At 37.9% G+C, this 26,417-nt stretch overlaps 5 protein-coding genes and 1 non-coding gene across 6 annotated transcripts; 5 read left to right on the top strand and 1 right to left on the bottom strand.

The window, feature by feature from the left end:
- The first annotated feature begins 811 nt into the window (after positions 1 to 811).
- scinla (scinderin like a) lies at positions 812 to 12,043 on the top strand. Its single transcript, XM_003444200.5, has 17 exons — positions 812 to 937; positions 1,813 to 2,005; positions 2,110 to 2,264; positions 4,236 to 4,397; positions 4,513 to 4,662; positions 4,777 to 4,863; positions 5,931 to 6,063; positions 7,035 to 7,123; positions 7,231 to 7,443; positions 7,521 to 7,654; positions 8,536 to 8,626; positions 9,187 to 9,357; positions 9,454 to 9,628; positions 9,716 to 9,831; positions 9,973 to 10,050; positions 10,145 to 10,205; positions 10,774 to 12,043. Exons 2-17 carry the CDS (start codon positions 1,828 to 1,830, stop codon positions 10,917 to 10,919), a joined length of 2,139 nt encoding a protein of 712 aa, XP_003444248.1. The 5' UTR covers positions 812 to 937; positions 1,813 to 1,827; the 3' UTR covers positions 10,920 to 12,043.
- Positions 6,607 to 6,678, bottom strand: trnac-gca (transfer RNA cysteine (anticodon GCA)). Its single transcript has one exon. It is a non-coding gene; the product is annotated as a tRNA-Cys (tRNA).
- A 234-nt stretch (positions 12,044 to 12,277) lies between the features above and the next one.
- Positions 12,278 to 15,010, top strand: zgc:109982 (retinol dehydrogenase 8). The gene is made up of 6 exons (XM_003444199.5): positions 12,278 to 12,643; positions 13,417 to 13,578; positions 13,677 to 13,856; positions 13,933 to 14,026; positions 14,407 to 14,590; positions 14,675 to 15,010. Exons 1-6 carry the CDS (start codon positions 12,547 to 12,549, stop codon positions 14,903 to 14,905), a joined length of 948 nt encoding a protein of 315 aa, XP_003444247.1. The 5' UTR covers positions 12,278 to 12,546; the 3' UTR covers positions 14,906 to 15,010.
- A 1,863-nt stretch (positions 15,011 to 16,873) lies between these two features.
- Positions 16,874 to 20,140, top strand: dr1 (down-regulator of transcription 1). Its single transcript, XM_003444198.5, has 3 exons — positions 16,874 to 17,783; positions 17,906 to 18,069; positions 18,937 to 20,140. The coding sequence occupies exons 1-3, from the start codon at positions 17,564 to 17,566 to the stop codon at positions 19,081 to 19,083; spliced, it is 531 nt and encodes a 176-aa protein (XP_003444246.1). The 5' UTR covers positions 16,874 to 17,563; the 3' UTR covers positions 19,084 to 20,140.
- A 138-nt stretch (positions 20,141 to 20,278) lies between these two features.
- LOC100700999 (protein wntless homolog) lies at positions 20,279 to 23,550 on the top strand. The gene is made up of 8 exons (XM_025902907.1): positions 20,279 to 20,452; positions 21,390 to 21,653; positions 21,750 to 21,874; positions 21,965 to 22,120; positions 22,229 to 22,365; positions 22,956 to 23,124; positions 23,211 to 23,308; positions 23,389 to 23,550. The coding sequence occupies exons 1-8, from the start codon at positions 20,347 to 20,349 to the stop codon at positions 23,537 to 23,539; spliced, it is 1,206 nt and encodes a 401-aa protein (XP_025758692.1). The 5' UTR covers positions 20,279 to 20,346; the 3' UTR covers positions 23,540 to 23,550.
- A 3-nt stretch (positions 23,551 to 23,553) lies between these two features.
- LOC112841744 (protein wntless homolog) lies at positions 23,554 to 24,899 on the top strand. Its single transcript, XM_025902908.1, has 4 exons — positions 23,554 to 23,691; positions 23,821 to 23,904; positions 24,039 to 24,204; positions 24,313 to 24,899. Exons 1-4 carry the CDS (start codon positions 23,608 to 23,610, stop codon positions 24,411 to 24,413), a joined length of 435 nt encoding a protein of 144 aa, XP_025758693.1. The 5' UTR covers positions 23,554 to 23,607; the 3' UTR covers positions 24,414 to 24,899.
- Positions 24,900 to 26,417: the final 1,518 nt, after the last annotated feature.

Genomic DNA, 26,417 nt, shown 5'->3' with positions numbered 1-26,417 from the left:
GTTTTTGATCCTTTTGATACGTTATTGTATTTATTGTATTGTATTATATTTTTCTGGAGCTCTTTGTTGGAATTTGAAACGTTTTTGTAATATGAGATAAGGATTTAATTGTCACTCCAAGTATTTCTTCAGTATGACTTTTATGAATTTCTCAATGAAAAAGAAAATGTTGGCTTAAATAAAAGTTTTTCCACACATAATGCACACAGTTTATGGATGAATGGATGGATTTCATCAAAGGTGGCTCCATTCAAACCATCCTCTTCCATAAAATTAAATATCACTCATTCAAGTGTTGCATTGAAAATAAATACTTTCCAAAAAACCAAAAACAAACACTCCCATTAAAATGAGAGACTCTGTGTGAGTTCTTTTTGTTGTGTTGTACAACCAGTATTGCTGGTACATGAACATTCAGACACGAATGTTGGAAAAGGTGGAGCTTTGTTAGCACTGCCCAAAACAGGGCTATAATCAGAGACAACTTTACACTTTACAAACTTTATAGTACTCAGCATCTAAAGCTGTAAGATACATAAATAATACATAAATAATAACATAAAAAATGAAATTTGGCAGAATTTGGTAGAAATCCACCGCTCCAATTTAATCGAAATGGGGAAGGGGGAATAAGAAACTGACCTGTATACTGGGCTTTCATTTTCAAATACTTTATTCCAAGCAACACCCAACCCCCCAATAAAAAGAAGAAAAACGAAAGAAAAAAAAAACTTTCCAAACAACTAAACCAACTGAAGGGTGTTTGTTGTTTTCCATCACCCGCTGTTCTGGGATGGGCGAACTGGGCACGCCTCTCTCAACGCGGATGTTTGTCCAGCCTATATAGCAGAGGAGAACTCAGGAAACCAGGGCGGAGAACTGGAAGAGCAGCAGCGCATCTTCTTCACATCCAACATCTGTCTACGGTCTATACCAGGTAATATAAAGTTTTCTTATGTGCTGCAGCTGTGTGAAATGCTAATAAAGCTCGCTGGCAGTTAGCCTTTCACACGGCATTTATAAAGCGATGCTTACAAGGCTGAAGTATGTTACTCTAGAAAAGCTCTTCCTCATTTTGCATTAAGGAAATGAAACTAAAAAGTATTTTCAGTGTCTGTAACTAGTTACGTTGAGGATAACGAGGGAATGCGTGAATAAACGTGCTTATCTTTTTACCGGTTAAGCTTTTAATATAAATTTCGTCGAACTGTTGTTTATTGCATTTTTCCATGTGTGCATATTTTACATGGTTGGGTAGAAAACTGCACAAGGTAGTAGTAGCGTATTATACAGGCAGAAGATAACCTACAAAATGCCTGGTTTTGTGGTTGCTTGTTGGGAGCGGCTCTTAGTTCCCCACAACATATCTAGAGTTTGCCACTGAGAGCAGACACACCCTGTGACATGCGTACCGACCGCAGCTTAATTAAGCAGTGCAAGCACCTGCGTTACAGGTTAAGCAACAGATGCTGCAGAAAAGTTCTTGAAAAACTGCATTCTTAATAAACATGGATTCAATCAAAAGTAACTGAAATAGTAATATAACTGCTTATTGAAACTCTGTAAAATGTCGTGATGTGAACTACAGATGGCTTTAAAAGAAAGTGGGGATCAGCAGCTTTCAGTAGGAAGGCAGATTTTATATCTGTATAAAACTGGGGCTCCAACAATCGATTATTTTCATCGCTGAGTCTCTAAATTGTCAGAGAATGATGAGAACATTGCTTGTTTTTGCCAACCAAAAGTCATATCATGGTAGCTGTTGGCCTTGCTGTGACCTGAGGAGTTTAATGAAGACAAATCACCTTTCAGGTCCTCATCATCACGATGGTACACAAAGAGTTTGAGACTGCAGGGAAGAAGCCTGGCCTGCAGGTGTGGCGGGTGGAGAACATGGATCTGAAACCTGTGCCCCCTGCACTCTATGGAGACTTCTTCACCGGAGATGCTTACATCTTGCTTTACACCACCAAGGCTCCTTCATACAATGTTCATTCATGGATTGGTATTGGATTCTTTGCTGACAACCTAATAGCTAAATTCCCTCCCTGTCAATGTTCTGTTTTATTTTCCACACTGTTTTCTCACCATTCATCCTTTTTATCTTAGGCGATGAAGCTTCCCAGGATGAGAGTGGGGCAGCTGCCATTTTCATAACTCAGCTGGATGACCACCTGCATGGAGCTGCAATCCAGTACAATGAATTTCAAAACCGAGAGTCAACCACCTTCCTGGGCTACTTCAAGTCTGGCATCAAATACAAGGTGAAATTTGCATGCATACTCATAGTGGTCTAAATCATTTGAATTTGTTTGCCTCAGAAAGGTAAAAGTTGTGAGTCTAAGCTACCAAACCATGACTGTGACTTTGTGACAGTTCATTGCATGTCTGTCAACTCTGTAAATATACTGTTACAGCTTCGGGCACAGAAACAGCTCTAAAAAGTCATTGTTTACCACCCACGCAACTCCAAAATGAGTGACTAGTCTGACTGGGACCCTGCTCTTGTTTGTCATAGGAAAAGGAATGATCATTCTTCCTTGAATTTGTCCTTTAAACTGGGTTTTTTCCCCCTGTTAGACATGAGCAGGTCTTTTCAGGACACCAAGAGGAGTATAGTCACTGTGTGCAGGATTCAAGGCATGTTATAACACCTTCTCTGTTTATCATGTGATACACACTGGCCCAAAAGAATTTTTCCCTTTCACAGTTCCTGGAAAAGGAGTGGCAAAACATGGCGACATACATGAGTCTAAAATCATTCCTTAGTTTACAAGAATTTGAGTCTAAAAACTTGAGCTTGAATATTATGTTGAATATTATATATAAAAGCCTAAGCTTTGAGAATTTTGGTGAACACCTGGGTTTCCTTGAAGATGTAATATATGAGGATGAACCATTTAAATAATTGAGGCACCATCTTTTAATTCTGTATTTACTTCTTTTTTACGTGATCACAGTTTTAACAGGGTCCTTAGACTCACTGATCAATCTCCAGCATTAGAACTGCCTGAGTAACTGCTACGACCTGCTACGACCTGAAAACATCTGTTTGAGATAATGGTCGATGTTATCGTGATTGCTTCATATCATTCGTGCATATTTGTCAGCCACATGTTTATGCAGCTAAACCCCTTCTACCACAGCCAAAGGTGTCACAAGAACTAATACTGGGTTTAGAACTATTTTTAAGAAATTATTACTTTATTGCATATTGATGTTCATCCTGTATAAGTATGATAGCTAGAGCACCAGAACTAAATGGGTAGTGGAATTCAGTAAAGAAGATTCCCTACATTGTTACATCACCTGTTCATTCAAAGAGGGGAAATCATGGTTACGAACTAGTTTTTCTTCCTCTTAGCACTGGGTTATGAACCTGAGTTAAGAACTAAAGGATTAGTATATAAAATAAAAACAGAGAGTGAAAAAAGGTCTAACTATTGTTCTACTTGAACTTTTGAGATATGAATAAGAACAGTGCTTATTGGAGTGAAAATGTGTGTTTTCGATCATCATGACAATTCAGAGCACCTGCATTTGCTTCCCTTTTCAGAATCAAAGACTACATCCTTTTTTATGTTTAGCATACTGTGTATTTATGTGCTGGACTGTTTCTAGGAATTGACTTCCTAGAAACAAAGCTAGTTGTCTGTCAGGTTTGACATACCTGCTCTAGCCTTTTATTTATGTATTTTTCCAGTCAGAGGTAGGATTTGCTGACAGTTTGTGCACTGTTTAAACAAATGAGTAGGCGTGATCTTTAGAGATTATGTTGACTGAATTCTTGCAACTAGAGCAACTGCAGACATAACAGCGGTGTCAGCTTTCTAAAACGTTCATATAAAAAGCACTCCGAAAGCGCAGACCTCCTCCATAAGCAGCTCACTCTGCTGTATTTTGTATATTGGTTAAGGGACCCGTGATTACTAAAAGATTATACAGGGGTGGGTAATGGATGCATGAAGTTTGACCTTGAAGAACAGGTCAGAGGTCCAGGAGGGACAAAAAATGTCAGTAAGAAATAGTTTTAAAAAGCTGTCCTTTAAAGGACAAAGTATCACTTTGGCTTCCTATCAATCTATTGGCCTTGCAGGAGAGGTCAGGGGTCAAATGTGACACAATATTTTAAATCTTTATATGGTACTTTATAAGGTACGCTACCAAACACATAACGTATGCGCTTAGATCACTTACACAGAGCATAATTCTGATTTTTTTTTTTTTAAACACAGAAAGGTGGAGTTGCCTCAGGCTTTAAGCATGTGGTAACCAATAATGTAGATGTCAAACGCCTGCTGCACTTGAAAGGTCGTCGACCAGTCAGAGCCACTGAAGAGGATCTGTCCTGGCAAAGCTTCAACAAAGGAGACTGCTTCATCATTGATCTGGGAAAGGTGATCTACAATTTAAAATGTTTTACAGAGATAGTACAGAGTTAAGATGTTGCGTTTTGTCATCTCAACCTTATTTACTTCTTCTTTTCTTTGGATGTTCTCTGTGAATTAATAGAACATTTACTGCTGGTTTGGCAGTGAAGCAAATCACTTTGAGAAGCTCAAAACCGCTCAGATGGCCCGAGATATTCGTGACAATGAGCGAAATGGCCGCGGTGAAGTCCATACAATTGATGAAGGTAAAGAGCCAGAAGATGTGACAAAGGTAAGTTTTATTGACTTCCTCCTTGTTTAGAATCATTGTTACTGTAACAAAGAAGTTATTTGTCTCACTTGGTGGCTAGAGAGGATGTTAAGTACAATGTTGTATTCATTATAGGTACTTGGACCCAAGCCTGATCTCCCACCAGGAAGCAGTGATACAGATGTTGAAAAGACAAACAGGAACAAGGCGTCACTTTATCTGGTAAATAGACACATACACAGAAGCCCAAAAAGTCAAAGAGCAGCAGTGAAAAAACTTCTACTTGTATTAATTTTTAGTCTAGTAAAAGGCATTTCTATTGCAAAATTTCATGTTGGCTGAATAACTTAAATCAGAAGTTCTATTTCTAAAAAAAAAATGCCCACGAATTTGATTTGCTCCAGTTTTGCAGCCCTCAAGCTCCATGGACTCTCTTCTTTGCAATCTTTGCAACTCCTAATTATCCATGTTATCCTGCCATTGTGTTTTAAAGAGCCTCAGGGGTTTCTCAGTCTTCATTTCCTCAAAATACATTCAGTGGAGTCGAGATCAGGTGATTGAGGAAGAAATGCTGTGAAGGGTCTTAGCCCATCTTAAGTGTTTGGCACAGTATAGGTTAATAAATGATGGTGGGTTTCTTATTACCCCGATGGTATCCAGCCATGCACTGAGATCTCCCCTGCACAGCTTTCTGCTGGCAAGACTTCTGCTGATTGCATTCTCTCTTATCTGTAGTCTGCGCGATTGTGGTTGATGCTACAATTTCCACAGATTCTTCATATTGCCATGCAAAAGCCCATTAAAACTGAAGCCTTCATTCAAGTGCAGAGTTGATGCTGAGTTTGATTTCACTGTGCTGAAAAGATGTGCAGTGGCTGCAAGTTGATTTCCCTCAGCAAGCCTCTAATAAAAAAATTAAAACGTTTCATCTGTTCTTTGTAATACAGTTTTATCTGAATGCTGCTTCAGTGGAAATCCTACCTGCCTTGTACACAAGGCAGTCAAGCATAGTTAAAGCCACTATACCATCTGCTTCTAATGAATCTGATCTAGCTAACAATAGAGGAAAAACTTAAATGTTTGATTTTCTTCATTCCTTCCTGCGTGTATTGTGTATAGGTTTCTGTAATTTAACACTTTGGGATCATTTCAAGGTTTAGATGAAAATTTGAAAGATTTTTTAAGACTCTGTCATACTTTCCACCATAGTGTATGGTCCCTTGACGTGATTCTTGTAAATAAGACATTCAGATGACAAATACAGATGCTCTGATCTCTCTGCTTACTAGATTTCTGATGCTGCTGGCGCCATGAAGACATCTTTGGTGGCTGATAAAAACCCATTCAAACAAGATATGCTCAACCAGAATGATTGCTACATCTTGGACAATGGAGTGGATAATAACATATTTGTCTGGAAAGGTATTAAGCTTTTACATCTGTTTATTTCTACAACTTCTTGTCTACTATATTAATCAAGTCTCTGCTCATTGGAGTAAGTTGTTGCTAACTCTCTTTAGCGTTAAACTCTTTGTTTAACGCTAGAACCTAGAAGAATTTTAAACCCCAAGTACTGTCAGTGGATGTCAGTTTCACCCCATCCTGCAACAGCAATATTGGGAAAGAAAAAAATCAAATTTTTTGAAGATTAGTTGTCATCAAATAACAAATATTATTAATATTAATTTTTACATGTGGATCAGTATGGATTGTACAGATAAAATGTGTATTAGAATAAACTAATAAACAAAAAGGTACAACAAATAATTATAGAATAAGACTGTTATTAGGAAAAGCAAAAACTGAATTTGAGCTCCCTGTGAAACAGATCAAACAACTCATTGGTGATATTTCAAAACCGACCTCACAGCTGTCTACAAAAAAACATACATTTTAAATATATTCATTACTATAAATGTATAACACTCGAAGTTATCATATTGCGATAATGACTTTTAAATGAACAGGGAGCACCCAGATTTGAACTGGGGACCGGTTGATCTGCAGTCAAACGCTCTACCACTGAGCTATACCCCCTCTGTCATTGAGTAGCTTTCATATGAAAATGTGTGTAGGCAACCCAGTGTGAACCCTTTGTTATATTACATTCATTTCTGTAAGGTCAAAATGATGTCCTCATCGGTTCTAGGTACATGTGGTCATAAATCTTTTTCCCACAAACCCCCAAATTTCCTGTTTGATAAACAAGCCCTTTTTAGGAAAAAAATCATGAAATATGTGATGATGTGGATTCATTTTAACAGAGTTACACAATTTTTAAAAGAATCATAATGAACCCTTTGACGGTTTCTACTGTTAAACATACATGAGTCATTGACTTTGATTTTACCAGTTTAACCTCTCTGATCTCTGTACCAAACTTTAATCTGCAGGACAGAAAGCAAACAAAGAGGAGCGCAAAGCAGCGAAGGCTGCTGCTGACAAGTTTATCGCGGACAAAAATTACTCCAGTAAAACTCAGGTAATGTTAGCATGTAGTGATCATTTGCTGCCACAACTTCATACTTCTGCTGCCTCATCGTGTTTATGACTTAATGTGTTCTTCTTTGTATTTTATGTCATGTGCAGGTCCTGATAGTGCCAGCAGGGAGTGAGCCCACCATGTTTAAGCAGTTCTTCTTCAAATGGCTTGAAGGGAATATCACAGGCCCAGGGCAGACCCACACAGTAGGTCGTATTGCCAAGGTGGAGCAGATTCCCTTCGACCCATCCAAACTCCACAACAACCCCGCCATGGCTGCCCAGTATGGCGTGGTTGATGATGGCTCTGGGAAAGTTCAGGTACAGTAACCAACTTGACAGTGTTTTATTTTCCTTAAAAATTAATAAATAAATGCAACATTGGTGGATGTCTGCAGATTTGGCGTGTGGAAGGAGGCGATAAGGTAGCAGTGGACAAATCCACCTATGGACAGTTCTTTGGAGGTGACTGTTACTTGGTGCTGTACTCTTACAACAGTGGAGGCAGAGAGAAGCACATCATTTACACCTGGTGCGTAAAACATGCTCAATGTGGCAGAATTGGTCTTTTAAGGGGTACAAGGCAAAGATTCCTGGCTTGGTACTCACTTTCTCTGTTTAGGTGAATGAAAATTGTAAGCATGATATAAACTTGTCACACAACACACACAGAAGTAAAGCCACTGAGTTGTAGAGCATACTGGTCTTTGTAACAAGATTTTTATTCATGAAGGGTTTGGGTTCGATATAGAGAAATTTTGCTTAATCTTCAAGCACTCTTTAATATGATGCAGAATTCGTAGATGAACCAATAAATGCAAGTTGATCAAAGCTGGTGGGATTGTTTGAGTTGCAGGCATGTTAGGCAGGGTTTATACACATTGACCCATTAATGACTCTAAAATCCTGGGAGGAGACAAAAATCCCCTTTGAGGTTGCTGTGGCGACCCCTTCTGAATCAGCCTAAAGCAGTTTTAATGTTTTTAGAATTAAATGATTGCCAATATTAATATAATCTGAGAGTGGAATGCAAATGTAACAAATTTCATCACATCCATTCTGTCTGTCTGATGGCATGAGAGAGCACTCGCGTGTGGACATTTATCTATTTTCATTCATCTATTAGTTAGAAAGGCTTTTCAGTCTGGGTCATATGATGATGCCACAGAATGAAAACAGTTAACAGTTAGAGTACTGCTGAAATTTCATGACATTCTGATAAGAAAACAACATTAATGATTTCTTAAACTTGTGGTAAAATAATAAAATATAATTGTGGGTAGTCAGTTTATGTATTTAGTGTTTTTGTAAGCTGTGTGAGGGTGCTGAGAGAATCAAGAGTTTTTGAAACATTACTTTTATACCTTAATTGTGAATATCATATTTAATTGTGCTTAATTTTGCTTGCTGTAGGCAAGGGCAGAAATGCACTCAGGATGAACTGACTGCTTCGGCCTTCCTCACCGTCAAGCTGGATGATTCCATGGGTGGAGTAGCAACACAGGTAAGAGTTAAAATGTTAAGAAATAAAAGTACCTGGCAACAGTTAGTGAAAGGAATGATGCAACTCTCAGGTCCATCTTTTATATTATGAACAAGAAGCAATAAAATACACAACACACTTGCAAAATCATTCACATTAACAGGCTTTTTTTTTTTCCATTTTCAACCAACAAATCATTAAGTTGACCTTGAAGACTTTGGTGGATTTAAACCAGATTTTAATGGAGTGTTAACATGACCCCATTCAACACACCTACAAAGTTTTTTCAGAATTCATTCAAAAATGTTTAAGCTATTGTGTTTACAAACTGACAAAATGACATGCATGCAGACGCTACCCAAAACATGACCTCCTTGGCATCTTGCAGCTGTTAGCTTAGTATAGAAATTGGAGAACAAGAGGTAGGTGGATGTTTTTAACCTTCATACAGAGGAACTGCTGTCGCCTGTTTTCAGTCTTTACCCTGAGCTCCTATTAACCAGCTCCCAGCTGTACTTAGAGATAAGTCTGGGATCAGTCTCCTCATCAAATTTAATGACTGTGTGGCTGTATCTCCACAGGTTCGGGTCACTCAAGGTAAAGAACCCCCCCATCTTGTGAGCTTGTTTAAGGACAAGCCCATGGTCATCCATCAGGGTGGGACATCCCGCAAGTGTGGCGAGACTAAGCCAAGCAGCACACGGCTCTTTCATATCCGCAAGAGCGGCAACAATACCACACGAGCTGTTGAGGTCAGCCTCATTTATTACACTGAACGTTAATAAACTGGTTCTTTATAATGAACAGATGCCACCACTCCTCCCTATCTTGGTGTCGCACCTACACAGGTGGAGCCCACTGCATCCTCTCTGAACACCAATGATGTGTTTGTGCTGAAGACTCCTGATTGCCTTTTCCTGTGGAAGGGAAAGGGTGCAAGTTCAGATGAGATGGCTGCAGCTAACTATGTTGCCAGCCTCCTTGGAGGAACTGCTACTGGGGTGGAGGAGACACAGGAGCCTGGTAAGAGCCGGAAGAGCTTTGATTTCCACAAAGTAGTACTTGTGAGATGTCCCCAGTAGAAAACTGTCCTTTTCTCCTTGTTTCCAGCTGTTTTCTGGGCTGCTCTGGGTGGTAAGAAAGAATACCAGACGTCCAAGGCCCTTCAGGGAGTGGTCCGACAACCACGACTGTTTGGATGTTCAAACAAAACTGGCAGGCTAACAGTGAGTATTCAAGTGTTCATCAATCAGATTTTTTTTAATGTAAGTAGTTATATTTATATAAACAGATATATTGTTTTCTTACCAACTAGTTAAACAATTTTTAAATGGCCACTTTGTAACTGTGTGCTGATCAATTTTCAGGTTGAAGAAGTTCCCGGGGACTTCTCACAGATCGATCTGGCAACTGATGATGTCATGATTCTGGACACATGGGATCAGGTATAAAAGCACTTTTGATGAAACACTCGAGTTGTGGCTAGTTTATGTTTTCCTCCTTTTGATCCTTGAGCTCTTTGGTTACTGTTCCCATCAGATCTTTGTTTGGATTGGAAACGAAGCAAATGAAACGGAGAAACTTGAATCACCAAAGATGGGTAAGAGAAAACTATTAGACATGAGAAGGAATTACAGAAATACAGCAACAGGGTCAATTCAGGGAGAATAAAAAATTATATAGAGGGAATCATTTTCCCAGAAAATAAGGCATGAATTATAGATATTCATTCTGAGAGCAAATATATTTTATTTGAGATAACTATTGTAATTTTATGAGTAAGGAAATGACCAAATTTACCTAAAAAACAATTTCTTGAGATTAATTTTTGAGATTGAGTTACAAATTTACAAATTTATTTTCTCAAAAATTTGACTATAATCTCAGAAATTTAAGACTTTTTTTCTCATATTATGTTGTTTGTAAATTTCTTGATTTACTCTCAGAGAATAAAATATTTTTGTTGGACATTTAAAATTGTAATCTTGCAAATTTATGACTGAATAATTGTAAAGAATATTAAATAATATTATTTTACATTTATTTCTAAATTTACCACCCTTCTTATAATTTTAGCTCCAATTTGAATTAAACTATAGTGAATGGCCCTTTAAGGCTACTGTACAGAAGAGACCTCAGTTCACAAATATATCCTGTTTTCCTTTCAGCCAAACAATATGTGGATTCAGACCCCTCTGGCCGCCGTGGTACCCCCATCACCATCCTGAAGCAGGGGGAAGAGATCCCGTCCTTCACTGGATGGTTCCAAGCTTGGGACCCAAAGATGTGGTCCCAAAATCTTTATGCCCAGTAGAATTTAATAGGAAAAAACACACATTTTAAGCATCTCTGAAAAATCAGGATAGTTTTGATGTTTGACGTTTTGTTGACCTTAAAGCATAAATTGACACGTAAGATGGAACTTCTCTGCAGGTAAAGTGCAGATGCAAATATGTGCTTAAAGCTGTGGTGCAGGTTAAAACGTTACCCATCCGATTTCCAACCCATTTTTTCAGAGTAAAACAAAAAATAATCATATTTAAGCTACTGCTTAAAGGTTTGGAGTCACATCTCTTTGAAAGAAAAAGTGCATTGGCTTTTACAGAAAATAACATTAAAATTTTCATAAGTGTTATAGAAGAGAAGTAATGATTAATTACTGATTTTTAAGGCAATATCTATGTAAGTGCATTCAGGCCCTTTTCAGCAGCTGTCAGTGCTGTGTTCCAGCAACATGTGTAAGTTTTTCCTTTTCTAATAAATGAAGGCTGTTTGAGGCTATAGGAGAAAATGACCAGATAACTGAAATTTTCATACAGCAGCTTTAGGTATTCTCATGACAAACCAACAAAATTTGGCTCTTAGAGATACCATTTAATGACCCGTGAGGCGTCTGTTTTGGAACCAAAAGGTTCTGATTTAGCTGTCCTACTCAGTTGTGCTCTCTAGTTTCCAGTCAGAGCCACTTATTCCTGTTTTGTGAAAGTAGTACACGTTATTTTTTTGTTTTGTTTTCTTGAGACTATAACCAAACTTACTGACAATAATGCTTAACTCAGCTTCACAAACTTCAGACGAGATGATTGTAACTGAATGATTAATGAAATTTAATGGGATAGACTTGCTTTAGGTGACTCAGTGTGCTATTACAACAGATGAGTGGCAGTTGGTTAAAACGGGCCTGTGTGTGTCAGCATAGATATTAAAAAAACATTGTTCATGTTAAATATTAATAGCATTTCTCATCAACTTGACTTTGATTTTCAAAAATTCTTTTTTATCTCAAAACTTTGAGCAGTAGGGTACATATTAAAAAAACTGAATTTAATAATTCACAGCCCACAGTAAAAAAAAAAAAAAAAAAAAAAAACTATGTTGAGAAAGTTTTATTTGCTACAGCAATGAATGTTTTTTTTTTTTTACATCTACTTTGAAAAACCAAAAAAACAAAACAGCCCACTACATTGTCTAGGTTAAGTGTGGCCTTAAAATGTACTCAAAATTATTTTGAAAATGTGTTTTAAATAGATTCTTTTAAAAATCACAAATGAACTTCTCCACATTTTTACAAAAAATATACTTTTTGCTGTCTTCATTGCAAAAAAATTTGTGGGAAATTCCAAATTTAAATAAAATATTTCACCATTGTCTGATTGTATTTTATTTTATTTAAATAAGATGATGCTTATAGGTCTGATATTTTCTTCATATTACATCTGGACTTATCATTAGCCTAAATCCTCACCATGCAACAGCACCATGTGAATGCCACGAATGATACTAATCTTCAGACCATATGCACACAGCTTTTTGCTGAGTTGTAAACCTCTGATTAAGGAAGGGGCTTTAAAAGTGCCCGTATGTGGCCTGCTGCCTCTCCTCTTTTGTTCTCGTTTTATTCTCTACTGCTGGAGCTGCAAGAAAAGCACTAACCAGGCACGATGAACCAGAAGGTGGTACTCATCACCGGCTGCTCCTCTGGGATTGGCCTCGCATTGGCTGTCCATATTGCAAAAGATGAGAAGAAGAGGTTCATGGGTAACTTTTTAACAGACTTTTTCTAAGATAGCTGGGGTTGTTGACTACATTTCAAAACCCTGTGTCAGGAGGGATCAAAGGGAATCAAAGAAAAATATAATGTATTCAAATTGTGATTGAAAATGCTTCAAATGACAGAAATTAGAGGAAATATGTGGAAAAAAAAACTAGCACATAAGGGTGTAAAACATAATGGTGTTTTTCTTTTTGAATTTTTTGGAAGTGTGTAGGATGTTTTAAAATATTACCATCTCACATGTACTTGAACTTTACTTGAACTTTACATGGCTGCTGTGTCTGGCTCAATAATTTCTACTATGAACACTTTGCAGACTATTCATTAAAGTTAACTGTGTAAATGTAATACCATTTTGAAACCATTCACTAGAAAGATATTTACTTGATCAAATTCACATTATTTACATTATCAATATGTAATGGGTTTCTTCTACAAACAAAATATTGGTAAGTTCTTTTTTTAAAACTCTGGTTCCAGAAACAATCCACACAGCTCACCATCAACAGTTTTTATCTTAAACGTGTTTTATGGAAGAAATGGTCCTCCTGGTCTGTGGATTACCCTGAGTAACTATTAACCATGTCGTACTGATGTAACAGGCAACACCTGAAAGATGAAATCTGAGAAAAATCCACATTTGCCGCTCCTGGTGGAGATAAATTGTGATAGTTTCTCAAATGTAATGTAAAATTTTAATTTCAGTTCTGAATTCAATAAAAACACAACAGCTTCAGACGAGTTTTTGTTGTTGTAGTCTATGCCACCATGAGAAATCTGAGTAAGGCTGAGCCTCTGGTTGAGGCAGCAGGTCGGACCCTGGGCCGGACCTTGGAGATCAAGCAGCTGGACGTATGTGACGAGGCTTCCATCAAAGCCTGCGTGGACAGTCTGCCTGAGCGCAGGGTAGACATTCTCAGTAAGCTCCTACCATTTGCTTCAAAACAGTATTAATTTGGCTTTTCGACTGTCTATGGAAATTTAAATGATATGTGTGTATGTGACCTTATTTCACAGTAAGTAATGCTGGGATGGGTCTGATTGGACCCATTGAGTGTCAGTCTATTGAAGAGATGAAAAGTGTCATGGACACCAACTTCTTTGGACTTGTGCGATTACTAAAGGAAATCCTGCCCGACATGAAGAGAAGGAAAAAAGGTCATATTGTGGTCATTAGCAGCGTCATGGGGATTCAGGGTAAGAGCTGCTTCACCTGCTGATCACGAGAACATTTTTTAAGACAGTTGCTTCACAACTTCTTTCCCTGTTTCAGGGATTTTATTCAACGATATCTACGCAGCATCTAAGTTTGCATTGGAAGGCTTTTGTGAAAGCCTAGCGATACAAGCCCTGAGGTTTGGTCTGAAGTAAGATACTAAGTCTATAATGTTTTATTCCTGTTCATCTTTTACTGGCATTTTTGTGAGAAAAAAAGTGCAACAAAAACTAAACTACCTGAAAACCAGCCCTTGCATCTGGTATATTTGTGTAGTCATATTGCACAACAACACCTACCCCTTTCTGCACCATTAGGAGGAAAATATGCAAACCACAGCACACTGTGATGTTTAGGCATGTTCTAACACAGTATCAAATGGTAACTGAATTTTAGTGTGGTTTCTAAAGTTTCCTGTATAATGAAAGTAATATTTAATTACCTTTCACAGTTGTGCACTGAACTCAAGTTTCCTATTTCAAGAGATTTTTCCATGTTTTTTAATGTTCTTCTCTTCTATTTCTTCCTCAGCATCAGCCTGATAGAGCCAGGTCCAGTGATAACCGAGTTTGAGCGTAAGGTTTATGACGAGGGCCTAAAGATTGATCTCAGCAAAGCAGACAAAGTGACTGCTGACATGTTCACAAATGTCTACTTAAAGAACTACAAACAGATCTTTGAAACCCTCGGACAGACTCCTGAGGACGTGGCAGAGGTATCGTTCAGCAAATACTTCACCTTTAACCTTTAATGCACTACAAGAGCAATAAACTATATTATGAATGATCTTTCTTCGTAGCACACCCTCAAGATCATCATCATGGACAATCCCCCTTTCCGGCACCAGACAAACACTCTCTATACCCCTATGACCACACTCAAGTACGCTGACCCAAATGGTGACCTCCCGATTGAAACGTTTTACAAAATGGTGTTTGAACACGACAAGGTCTTCACTGCCAGCCTGAACTTCATCAAGCTTTTGCACTGGAGAAGCCGAAAGAGTTTTAAGTTAGAGAAGAGCAACTGAATCATGTCATATCTTTGTTATTTTTGTGACATGGGCATATTTGGCTGTTATTGTCTAGCAGTGTTACCTCCCTGAAATAAATAAAGCTATGAAATGCCATGACAATGCAGTCTCTTTTCATACGTGGCAGTAAGCTCCTGCAGGTTTAAACCACACCCTGGTGCATTCAAGTAGCATAACTGTCTTAAGTTGACAAGCCCTTGAGCCTTGTGTCATATGGGAAGCAAGCAAAGTTATACGAACAGCAAGATTAAATCAAAGTAAATCAGGTAGTTCGGAGTTATAACGACTAATTTATGAACTTTTTTTGTCTTTTTAAAAGCATTGTTTTGTTAATGGGTTCTGTTACAGTGTCAGAAGATTATGTATATCTTACATAATCTTAACAAATTTCCCACGTGTGTGACTAATAAAGGTTATCTTATCTTATCTTAAGCTGCTGGATTACATAACATAATTACTCATGGCTTAATCTGGAATATAGCCGTTGAATTCTGAGTCTCGCACCACGTGGACTTTAATGTGAGAAAACTTTTATGTATTTATTTTTTGTATGATATTGACAGGATTTGGTCAGAAAATTAAGCATGTTAGAATATAAAAAGAAAATAACAAAATAAAAGCTGGTATTCTCTTGGTGGACACTAGATGGCAGTAAACAATTATTAGGAAATTCAAACACCTGTGAAACCAGTCTGGATGCTGCTGAATATTGATAAGTCTAAAAATAAAATTGCAGAAACAGGGCCATAAATTACTGTGGCTCGAATTTGTTTCAGCAAGATCTGTGCTTGTGCTGAGAAAATATACATAAAAAAGCATTAGTAGACATGTTATCAGACGTACCCTTCCGGGGAGGAGATCACAGGGTTAAAAGAGATGCTCTTGATAATTATGTTTACCATAGGAGGGTAACATACAGTACTGTACAAAGATACTGGTTCACTACACGAACCAGTGTTGTGTAAACACATAACAGACAGCTTAGCAAAGAACCCATTCTAAACTGTGTCTTTAGGCACTTTGTTACTAGCAGCCTGTCGCCAAAGCACATAATTTGTTTCCATTTCTTTAGCTGAATCTACAGAAAATACCAAAGATAACACAATTTGACAGACATAAAATAGTGTTGTTGCACCAACAATGTGATTCCCAGTGAACTATTGGGCGAAAACCTGGCATATTGCGGCACTGTGTGCAGTTTTTTTTGGTGATAAAACTGGACAAGTGGAGGACAAAAGAAGAAGTGGAAGGTCTGAAAAACTGTGTACAGCAGATGAAAAGTCTCTGGAAGTCATGTCCTTAAGTAATACCGTCCAAAAAAATCCAGCAAAGACTATCAGTTGATCCATGAACAGAAGCTTCATTAGAAAAGGTTTCACTGGAACTATGGAAACAGGGAGAAATGGCTGAACTGGACTGAAGATCAGTGGAAACAGGTCTTATGGAGTGGTGAATATGAAAAACAAACAAAAAAAGTGAAATTCAGGAGATAGGTACAACCATGAGTGTCTAGAGTAATCTGTAAACTATAGTGAAGACTCTGTCATGATTTGAGTTTGCCTTTCAGCCAGTGGTGTACAGGATTTCTTCAAAATTGATAGAATTAGAGTCGGATTTTGATCTTCCACACAATACCATCTGGAAAGCACCTGATTGGCAACAGCTTCATATTTTAAAGATAATGTAGTAAAAACATACCTGGATATAAAACTCACACAATCATCTATGGATTGGCCTCATCTTTTATATTTTGGAGGCGAGGTGCATATGGGATGTGGTCCTCTGACTGTATACGAAATATTACTGTAGCTACCATCAAAATATATAGATAATGTAAGAAAGTACATATTCAGTTTATTTGTTTTGTTTTGTTTTTCCAGCATGTGTATTAATTCCCCAAGCATATGTTTTAAGGGCAGTAATGGACGACAACTACCACAAGGCCACAGCAATGCGACTCGAGGGGATTCAGACAGGCTTTAAACACCAAAGAAGAAGAATGGTATCCGGCTCTTTGTTTGACGTTGCATCCGGACTGAATCAAGCTAATGTTGCCCACATTTCAAACGTATAAAAGAATCGATACCATGTTTCTGCTTATCTGAAATGTCCGAATCATCTCTCGATGCAGGATAGAACAACAGGCAGTGTTGTGGCACGTGTGTCCTGTTTCTGTGTCTATGCAGCTAACTGTTTAGCCATGCGGGAGGCACTTCATTGTTAGCTTAGCGGTAGCCATGCTCTCCGCTTTCACTTGTTTTTTGCGTTGCGGCTTTCTGGCGACAGGGACCACAGCTACTAGCTAGCCTGGCTGCTAGCTAGCTAAGCACTTTTCACACAGTATTAACCTTTTGTCTTCTTTTTTGGTGTATGTGCTTTAGCGTTTTCTAACGGTTTCTTTTCTACCACATTCCTTACAAAGGCTCTACTCTGCGGAAATTGTTTCAACTATTAGCTAATAGCTAAGCTAGCCGGCTAACTTGGAGGAAGCGTCACTCTCCTACATGACATTTAACTCTGTGTTGACGTTGTCTTGACCTGACCGTTATATTTTAATTCTGCCGACACGAGAAGGCCTCCTAACAGTTTCCTTCCGTCGAGAATCGGAGTTGCTGTTTCTTTTTTTTTCTGGTTTCTGTCCCGTCGTCTGCCACGATGGCTTCTTCCTCTGGAAATGACGATGACCTCACCATCCCGAGAGCAGCTATCAACAAAATGATTAAAGAAACTCTCCCCAACGTACGGGTGGCCAACGATGCCAGGGAGCTTGTAGTTAACTGCTGCACAGAGTTCATCCACCTCATATCCTCAGAAGCCAATGAAATATGCAACAAGTCGGACAAGAAAACCATTTCCCCAGAGCATGTCATCAACGGTGAGTCCAGCTTTGTTTTCCCTGTACCCTGAAAGGTGTGTGTATGTGTGCAGCACCATGTAATGAGCCTTAAACCACAGAGAGTAATTAAAACACTTTCGCCTCTTGCTTTCGCACCGCAGCGCTCGAGAGCCTCGGTTTCGCATCGTACATCACGGAGGTGAAAGACGTGCTGCAGGAGTGTAAAACTGTTGCCCTGAAGAGGAGGAAGGCCAGTTCGAGACTGGAGAACCTGGGCATCCCTGAAGAAGAGCTCCTTAGGCAACAACAGGAATTGTTTGCAAAGGTATGATTTTGAGAGAGGCGTCACAAGAAACAGTAGCTCAGGGAACTAACTTCCATACCAGGTCATTTAGTCTAACCCTGAGGGGCCTTTTAATAATTAAGTTTAAAAAACAGCAAAGACATAATAAAATGATAAAAAGCAACTGTTAGAAAATGTCCAGGTGCTTCCAACAGCCACTGAACTGAGCATAGCTGTTTTTGAAGTTATGACTAGAGGAAATCATTTTGTGCTGCTTTCAGAGCCCACGAAAACAGTGGAATTGAAAATGTGAATTTATTGCTGCCAAACTGTGTTCTAAAAATAATTAAACAAACCAGCACAAATATGATTGCTCAGAAATGTTATAATAAACAAAATTATTGGACCAGAACTTCACATTATGTAGGGATCTGAGTTTTGATGAAGTAGGTCTTTTGCGATTGGTCTTTTGTTTTGTGCTAAGTTCCTTAGGAAATGAGTAAGCCTTTAGAGAGAAATACAACAAAGCCATGTCCGATTTAAATCATCTGTGTGCTGAGTGGCTGTTACACATAACCACTTGAGGCACATTATTTGCACTATACTGTTCACTAATGCATGACAGATCCATTTAGTTAACTTTCAGCAGTACTTTGCTAATTATTAACTCAATCCCTTTCTAGAAACAAGTATAAGCAAGTATAATTCAGCGATAGTAATATGTTGCAGACACTTTATTTTAATTTTTTTTTCCAATGTTCAGTGCTTATAATGACATACCACGAAAATGTCTTAAAATATTCAAGTTCTAATTAAACATCAGATATCAACCACCATGAGCTTCTCTAATTGCCTGATATAATCCTCATTCACCTTCGCCTGTCTCGTGTCTCTCTTGTGTTTGTGAAGGCGCGACAGCAGCAGGCAGAACTCGCTCAGCAGGAATGGTTGCAGATGCAGCAGGCCGCCCAGCAGGCACAGATGGCGGCAGCATCTGCCACTGCTGCCCAACAGGCCGGTTCCTCTCAGGATGAAGACGAAGAGGATGACATATGATCCCAGGATACTGTTCAGCTTGTCCGAATCCCTTCCTGGGACAGTGTTGGCGGGCAAACCTCCCAGTGCTGTTGTTGACAGAGACTTGAGATGTGTTTGACCGCTGGTGCACATCAGTGACACAAGGAAAATGCACATTTGGTATTGACAGTGGAGATGGAGTTGGAGGGGAATGTCAACATGATGATACCAGAACCTGAAATTTGTTTGGTTTGAAAAGCTGTTAATAAAATTTTGATTATCCCCCTGCCCCCCCCCCCCCCCTTTTTTAAGTTACTTCCGTTTAATTAAGTCTTGATGTTATGTTGTGAGTAATTTGTAGATTTCTGGATGTACTGTGGATGCACTGAAGGCACATTTCACTGAAGTTTGGTGATGGTGCAGCAGGTGTTTGCTCTTTCAGGTACTGCACCAACTAGCTTGTTTATGTCAACCATAGTGCTAGATAACAATCAGTGGTGTAGGCGAATCGCTCCTGACGACTCCAGAGCATCTAATTCCTCTTCTCTTGGTCTTTGCCATTTTGTCAAAAAGGGTTTTCTTTACCCCTCTGTGGAGTTATTTGTTCGACAGTGGAAGGATTGAGGGGCCGTGAATATTGAAATTGTACTATTAAATAATGAAAAATACATTTTTGTTTTAGCTTATTCAGAAACGTTATGTTGTTTCCTTTCTACCTTGAACTACACACAGTATTGGTTCTTAGCTGCACCTTTGAAAAACTGAATATTTTTGTCTGATAGAACCAAAGATAGACTAACAGCCCAGAGTTCGTGTTTTGTTTTCTTTTTAAGGTGTAGGTGCTACTGTGATTCTCATTGCTGACTCCAGATCAGTGTGAATAATGTTAAATATTATTAACCTATAACTTTGTAAGACGCTTTGATATCGAGGCCAGATTTGTTATTTCCCCTTTCCTTGGGTGCAGTATCAAACATTTGCATTGTGACTGTGGTCAATCCTCAGTGTAAAGATAAGTAACCTAGTTGTGATACACATTCACTTGCCTATACTACAAAGTTGTATTCTTTAAGCAATAAAGGAATCATGTTTTATAGACCAGTGTTCTCTGATCTTTTTAATGCCTAATGATTCCTCCACCTGTCCCTTTTGCACATGCTCTGTTTGAGCCTCATGTCTGGCGCATCCCATATGAGAATCAGATGTGTGTGAGCAGGTAGATGAGCTTCAGTGGAGCACTTGGCTTGTCTGGACAACACTTTCTTTTTATATATATTTTTTTTACCCCAAAATATCTCACAAATGGCAGGAGCGATCATAGAGAAGATGAGCACTAAAAAGTTGGTTTTATTTGTTTTCTTCATTTTATTATTCCAAATATTTTCCATCTTGGTTGGAGCATTGATATGTAAGTAGATGATTTTTTTTTAAACATTTTTAAATTTATTTGCAAATAATGTTTTCTAATAATTATTTGGGGTAATTTATCTTATTTAATCTTTGTTATGTGCATTTAGATGGGCTTATATGTTACAGCACTGCAGATTCTACTCAGCCAGCCAATGAAAGCTGGCAACATTCCTTTAATGTTCTCAATGATTTCCTCACTGTTTTCAAATTTGTACCAAGTTTCTTATTTTTATTGTTTGTTCAAAGTGTCTTTTAATTTTTAGAAATTGAACTAAAGTACCATTCTTTTATAGAAAAAAAAATTCAAGCTGGGTTTGGTGTTGTGGTGTACAGGCATGTTTCTGTCTAAAAATGATTACAGTATAATTTGTCTCACTTTTTTCACTTTCATTTACTTATATTTTAATTATCTTTAGGAACCAATAAGTAATTTTAAGTACTGGTAATTACACCCCGAAATCAGAAGAACTACATGCTAGATGTTACAGCATAGGTCGTGGGCTCTATATTCAAATTTTTACTGAGACTGGAAGATCTGCATGAATTGTTTATAATAAATTTACAATGTATTCTAAAAATTAAACATTTATTAAATTTAAATTCTTGATTGCAAGCAGTTTAGCTTGTTTCTACACCTGGGTGAACAGTTTTGCATCTTGTATTTAGAGTTTCCTTATTTAATTATATTTATAGTTTTCGCATGGAGTTTCTTTGCACATACTGTATATTTTTTATTGTTTGTGTGCTTTTGAGCTACTCAGCTTGATTGTAAATGCAGGATAGCCCTCAATGAATTCAATTTTAGGAAAATTAAGTCTAATTCACGATATTTTTGTGTTGGAAGCGCTCTGAAAAACAAATTTTCCCAATGCTCTTAATGATTAAGCTTTAGTCTGTCTTTTTTCATAATATATCTCTGATTTCTTTTACGATAGCTCCCAGTCCTACCACTGCAATCCGCTACTTGGCCACCAAATGCATCAATTTCCACAGGACACGTGCTTGGCTCATGCCATGGGGCTCAAATCGATGCCAGCAGGTCCACAGTTTTGACGACCCTTTGGCAAAAACGCTCGATGCTAACGACATTGTTTTTGCTGTGCATGTACCCCTACCCAACACTGAAATGAGTCCGTGGTTTCAATACATGCTGGCTGTTCTGCAGTTTGACATTGCATTCAAAATGATAAATCAGATTGGTAAGACGTGTCTTGTCTTTGTCAGAAATGTAAATAGTGTAGTTTCCTAGTTGCAGTGGGTTTCTAATAAAATGAGCAATTTTCCTGCCTGTGTAGAAGATGATGTGGTCATCACTATCGATGCCCGTCTGGCATACAGGGACGACATGACGTCTGAGTGGACCACAAAATTTCACTCGGTGGAGCAAAGGCCACTCAGGTGCACATTTGCAGTATCCAAGGTAAACCTGCATGACTCCATGTTATACACAGAAATGAAAAATTGTTACATTTTTCTTTGCTTAGTGAGGAAAAACTCAGTGTTGTTTCAGACGTATGAAAACGAAGGGCGCTTTTATCACTGTGACCCCATACCATTCATGGAGCTGGGAAGCGTAGCCCACAAATATTTTTTAATGAACCTGCGTTTGCCAGTGAATGACACAATGAATGTTGGCATCGGGGAAATAAAGGACATCCATGTAGTGGTGAGTATTTACACGTTAACTTCTGTTATACGGCATGTTGTGTTTGAATTAATCTCCAAAGGCTAAAAATTTTGCACTCTAACATCTGATGACCCTCCTCTTTCTCAGGGTATCCACCAGAATGGAGGCTTCACCAAAGTGTGGATCAGCATGAAGACTGTGTTCAGTCCCTGGATATCAGTGGCTACAGTTTGGTACTGGTACAGGATTAGGCTCTTGGCGAGACCTCCGGTCCTTTTGGAAAAGTATGTTTTGGCTAGCATACATGTGGAAAGAGAGATTAAGAGTGACATTTTAACATTTAAGTATATTTATGAATTTTATGTCATAATACTGAGTTGAATTTTAATCATTTCTCAAATGATACAAAACAATGTAATAATACTAATAATATTATTACTACTACTGCTATTACTACCACTAATAAGAATAAGAATAAGAATATTTAATTTTGAGCACTTTAGGTTGCGATTGCTGCCTCTGCGGATTGATTTCATTGAATTTTATTGCAGACTGAAACAAAATCATCTTATTTAAAAGGTAGAGTGAAGTTATACAATACAGCTACTTGTAAGGAGCTCTTGGCTCTTTTATACTCAATGAGAACTTAAAACTGCGAGTAAACCTTCTGGCATACTTTTAAGAGCTTGTTTTTCAGAAGTCCAACATACTTCTGTGTAGCATTTCCAAGCAGAGGAAATGAAAAGTGCTTGATCTAAAGTGCATGATTGCCTCGAGCTAGGTCATTGCTCCATTTGCAATAGAGCAGAAGGAGTTATTTGTCTGTTAGAGTGGATGTAAGTGTTTCTTTCACTGATGTATTTGTCCTGCTCAGGGTGATTTTTGCTCTGGGCCTCTCAATGGCCTTCCTGGACATGCCGGTGGAGTGGCTGTCCACGGGCTTTGAGTGGACATGGATGCTGCTGTTTGAAGATGCCCAGCAGGGCGCCTTATACTCTATACTTTTCTGTTTCTGGATCATCTTCTGTGGTGAACACCTCATGGTTAGCAGGTCTTTCTTGTTTGCTGTTGCGCATTTCTCTGCACTTTCCTGCCAGTTGTTACTTATTCTTTCTTATTAAATCACCAGGACCAACGTCAGAGGAATCGCCTCTCAGCTTATTGGTGGCAAGTTGGGCTTGTGGTGTTTGGATCTTCTGTTCTTCTCATATTTGACCTGAGTGAAAGGTACCGGTAAATGTTTTTCATTTTTTGTGTTATTAGTGTGGATTTAAAAAAAAATTAAGTTGTTTTCTCTCTTACCGAAGGGGAGTTCATTTGAACAATCCATTCTACAGTGTGTGGGCGTCAGAATCCAGGAGTAAGGTTGCAGTATCCTTCAAATATCTATTCTTTATTATAAAAAGTAATTTAGCAGTCAGGTTACCATTAACATCCAAGCTTTTTTTTCTTATCTGAAACCACATATTACCTTCATTAGTGTGGCAGGGATTTCTGTTTGCCTTTATTTCTTCTCCCTGTGTCGCATGGTGTACTGTGTGTTCAGAACCATTGGTGGGAAAATGCAACAGCTTCCTACAATGCCAGAGGCTCGGAGACTGCGCTATAAGGTTTGATTTTATATCAAAATCACAAAAGAAAAAGTAGTGAATTTGACAAAAAGAAAAAGCTTTTCATACTCCAGATTTTGCAGAAATTCTACTTGCTTTACTGACTGTAGGTGTGCTTTCCCCCCCCAGGGTATTATTTTCAGGTTTAAATTTTTAATGCTGGCAACACTCACATGTGCTGCTCTCACCATCATCTTCTTCATCTTAAATCAAGTAAGTTTTAACCTTCTAAGGAGCGGCAGTTTTAATTGCAGTTTGTTCTTCTTTAAAATATGTTTATGATTTGTTATTTGGACATGTTTGGGTTTCTTAAAAATTATTTCAAATATTCTTATTTTTTCAAATAGGTCAGCGAAGGTCATTGGCACTGGGGGGACTACACTCTGCAAGTCCACAGTGCTTTTCTTACAGGAATCTACGGCATGTGGAACCTGTACGTTTTTACCATTATCTTCCTCTATGCCCCCTCACACAAGCACAACAGGAAGAAGTCAGGAGACACTCAACACACAGGTGCGTAACAGTTCTGTTGTTTAGTCAGAATCCAGTTTAGCAAACCGATAGCAAGAGATATTTGCTTTGTAAATATGCTGGAGGTGTTTGTCTGAGATTATGTTGCAGATATGACAGACAAGTCCGAGAGCCAAGAGACACAGCTGACCTGTGGAGAGCAGGGGCCAACAGAGGTCTACAGGATCACCGGGAAGGTGGCTGAGGAATAGCTGCTGGGCTCGGTTTAGTTTCGGGACATTTGTGGTGTGTTATCTTTTAATTTGATGTTACTTGCCAGAGTCTTCTACACTGTTGAATGTACAAGTGAGCCATTGTACAATACTGTACCCTTTAACAATGAAAATGAACAGACTGGGGAAAACAAAAGCTACAGGAAGCTACAGTATAAGTAGAAGCGAGGAAAGATTGAATATTCAAAGTTAGATTCACTGGAAGGTCAGACCTTAGAAGCCTCCAAAAGCTGCTTATTTTAAACTTTGTGACCATGGGAAAAATAATTAAAGCATGCTATAAATTGAAGTTGTTATTGTTATCTAACAGACATCTTCTACGTGGTATGACAGGAAATTTGTTAACTTGTGACTCCCCCTATGTGACTATGTTGTTACAACCTCCTATAATGTAGATTTGCTTCCTTAAACTTGTAATGAAAAGAAAAAGTGGCCAATCTTTTCAATCTTTGTATCTTTGCAAAATGCCAAAATAAATCTAAATCCTTTGTTAAATACTTGGTTGAATACTTTATATATATACAGTATATGGCTCAATGAAGTGCATGGACAGTTAAACATTTCTTCACAATTTTTCAGGTTTTGTGCACATTCAGTCTAAAACACATAAATATCAAGATACAAAATACAGCTTTAATAAAAAATTTTTTTAATGTAAATAGTGAAAAAAGCATTATGTGTGAAAGTGTTATATATATACTTTCTATTAATAAAACAGTGCTCAAATTGCTTATTTTAATTTACTTTGCTACTGAATGTTTCTAGAGTTTATTACTTTATGCAAGAACGAGCTTTCATGACTGAGGTGCAGCGTAAGGTGGTAACAAACAAATGAATTAAATCATACATCTAGACCAGGGGTCTCAAACATGTGGCCAAAGTGCCAGAACAGACCCACGTAGCCACCAGATGAAAAGTCTGAAAATTAGTCTGAAGTGTTCATTTTATAGACATCTAAAATATTACCCATGGCCTGCCATAGCACAACAAAATAAGTTGATAAGAGATAAACCAAAAAAATAAAAATTAGGTGTTTTTTTCCAGCAAATATTTGATTATATCACAGAAAATTTCCTGCTTGTGTTACAGTACATCCACTGTCCTGTTTGTTTTTATTTATGGAGCCCTTCTGGGGGAAAAGACTACTAATACTGTATCTGTAACTTTAGACATTTACTTCCTTGTTGTGGTTAAAACCCGAGGAGTCCAGCTAACAGCTCTCTTTATCTACGATAGCAGCATTTCTTTACAGTAATGTGGAAAAAAAAAATAAACCTGAGGCCTTTTGTTGGAATGGCATGTAATTTTCTTCATCATCTCAGACTGTTCATCTGCAAGATGGTTTATGGAATGTAAATGTTTTCAGAATGTGCTAAAACCTATACTAGAAGAAATGGGAAGAATTTTGAGTTTTAAAAATGTTTATTTGGTTTATTTATTTTTAGATTATTATGCAGTTGTTTTACTGGTCAAGTCAGTAGATGAAGCTCTGTGAAGTCCATGAATTAAATTTGACACCACCGAGCTAGATAACTAAGTAAAATTAGTTGATTTGTTTACCAGTGCTTCAGGTATGTCTTGGGTATATATATATATGTATATTACTGATAATTTTATAGTTTACCGATGCAGCATGATGCAGATATCCTTATATCCTTAATATTATTTCAAATTACTCCTGTGAGGTCTGAGAAATAACCTAACCACTAGCCTCTAGCTATACTAGAATGTGTAATTTTTGGCTTTTGAAATTTTTTCTCTGGGTATTGACAATCGGGAGACAAAATTAAAGGGAAAAAAACCCTACTTCTGACTAATGAAAATTATTTATATATATTTTTAAAGCCATTTATTATTTATCAACATTACAAAAAACAAACAAAACCGCACTTCATACTGAACATATATTTATAGCAAATACAGGATAATGTATTTCTACATTTTGAATATCCCAGGTGCAGGTATATCACAATAAGGATCTTA

Source organism: Oreochromis niloticus, linkage group LG23 (assembly GCF_001858045.2).
Source record: "Oreochromis niloticus isolate F11D_XX linkage group LG23, O_niloticus_UMD_NMBU, whole genome shotgun sequence".
Taxonomy (NCBI): Eukaryota; Metazoa; Chordata; class Actinopteri; order Cichliformes; family Cichlidae; genus Oreochromis; species Oreochromis niloticus.
Note: the sequence above shows the minus strand (reverse complement) of the source record. Positions and strands in the feature narration are given on the sequence as shown.

What these genes read in the sequence shown, in the direction of transcription:
- scinla (XM_003444200.5), top strand. Translation starts at nt 1,828, where the DNA reads ATGGTACACAAAGAGTTTGAGACTGCAGGGAAGAAGCCTGGCCTGCAG. An exon ending in ACAAGGCGTCACTTTATCTG is followed by an intron (nt 4,864 to 5,930) that starts GTAAATAGACAC and finishes TCTGCTTACTAG; the next exon opens with ATTTCTGATGCTGCTGGCGC. An exon ending in AAGCACATCATTTACACCTG is followed by an intron (nt 7,655 to 8,535) that starts GTGCGTAAAACA and finishes TGCTTGCTGTAG; the next exon opens with GCAAGGGCAGAAATGCACTC.
- zgc:109982 (XM_003444199.5), top strand. Translation starts at nt 12,547, where the DNA reads ATGAACCAGAAGGTGGTACTCATCACCGGCTGCTCCTCTGGGATTGGC. An exon ending in GCGCAGGGTAGACATTCTCA is followed by an intron (nt 13,579 to 13,676) that starts GTAAGCTCCTAC and finishes CTTATTTCACAG; the next exon opens with TAAGTAATGCTGGGATGGGT. An exon ending in GCCCTGAGGTTTGGTCTGAA is followed by an intron (nt 14,027 to 14,406) that starts GTAAGATACTAA and finishes TTTCTTCCTCAG; the next exon opens with CATCAGCCTGATAGAGCCAG.
- dr1 (XM_003444198.5), top strand. Translation starts at nt 17,564, where the DNA reads ATGGCTTCTTCCTCTGGAAATGACGATGACCTCACCATCCCGAGAGCA. An exon ending in CCCAGAGCATGTCATCAACG is followed by an intron (nt 17,784 to 17,905) that starts GTGAGTCCAGCT and finishes TTCGCACCGCAG; the next exon opens with CGCTCGAGAGCCTCGGTTTC. An exon ending in AACAGGAATTGTTTGCAAAG is followed by an intron (nt 18,070 to 18,936) that starts GTATGATTTTGA and finishes GTGTTTGTGAAG; the next exon opens with GCGCGACAGCAGCAGGCAGA.
- LOC100700999 (XM_025902907.1), top strand. Translation starts at nt 20,347, where the DNA reads ATGGCAGGAGCGATCATAGAGAAGATGAGCACTAAAAAGTTGGTTTTA. An exon ending in GCACATTTGCAGTATCCAAG is followed by an intron (nt 21,875 to 21,964) that starts GTAAACCTGCAT and finishes GTGTTGTTTCAG; the next exon opens with ACGTATGAAAACGAAGGGCG. An exon ending in CCTCCGGTCCTTTTGGAAAA is followed by an intron (nt 22,366 to 22,955) that starts GTATGTTTTGGC and finishes TGTCCTGCTCAG; the next exon opens with GGTGATTTTTGCTCTGGGCC.
- LOC112841744 (XM_025902908.1), top strand. Translation starts at nt 23,608, where the DNA reads ATGGTGTACTGTGTGTTCAGAACCATTGGTGGGAAAATGCAACAGCTT. An exon ending in CTCGGAGACTGCGCTATAAG is followed by an intron (nt 23,692 to 23,820) that starts GTTTGATTTTAT and finishes TTCCCCCCCCAG; the next exon opens with GGTATTATTTTCAGGTTTAA. An exon ending in TCTTCTTCATCTTAAATCAA is followed by an intron (nt 23,905 to 24,038) that starts GTAAGTTTTAAC and finishes TTTTTCAAATAG; the next exon opens with GTCAGCGAAGGTCATTGGCA.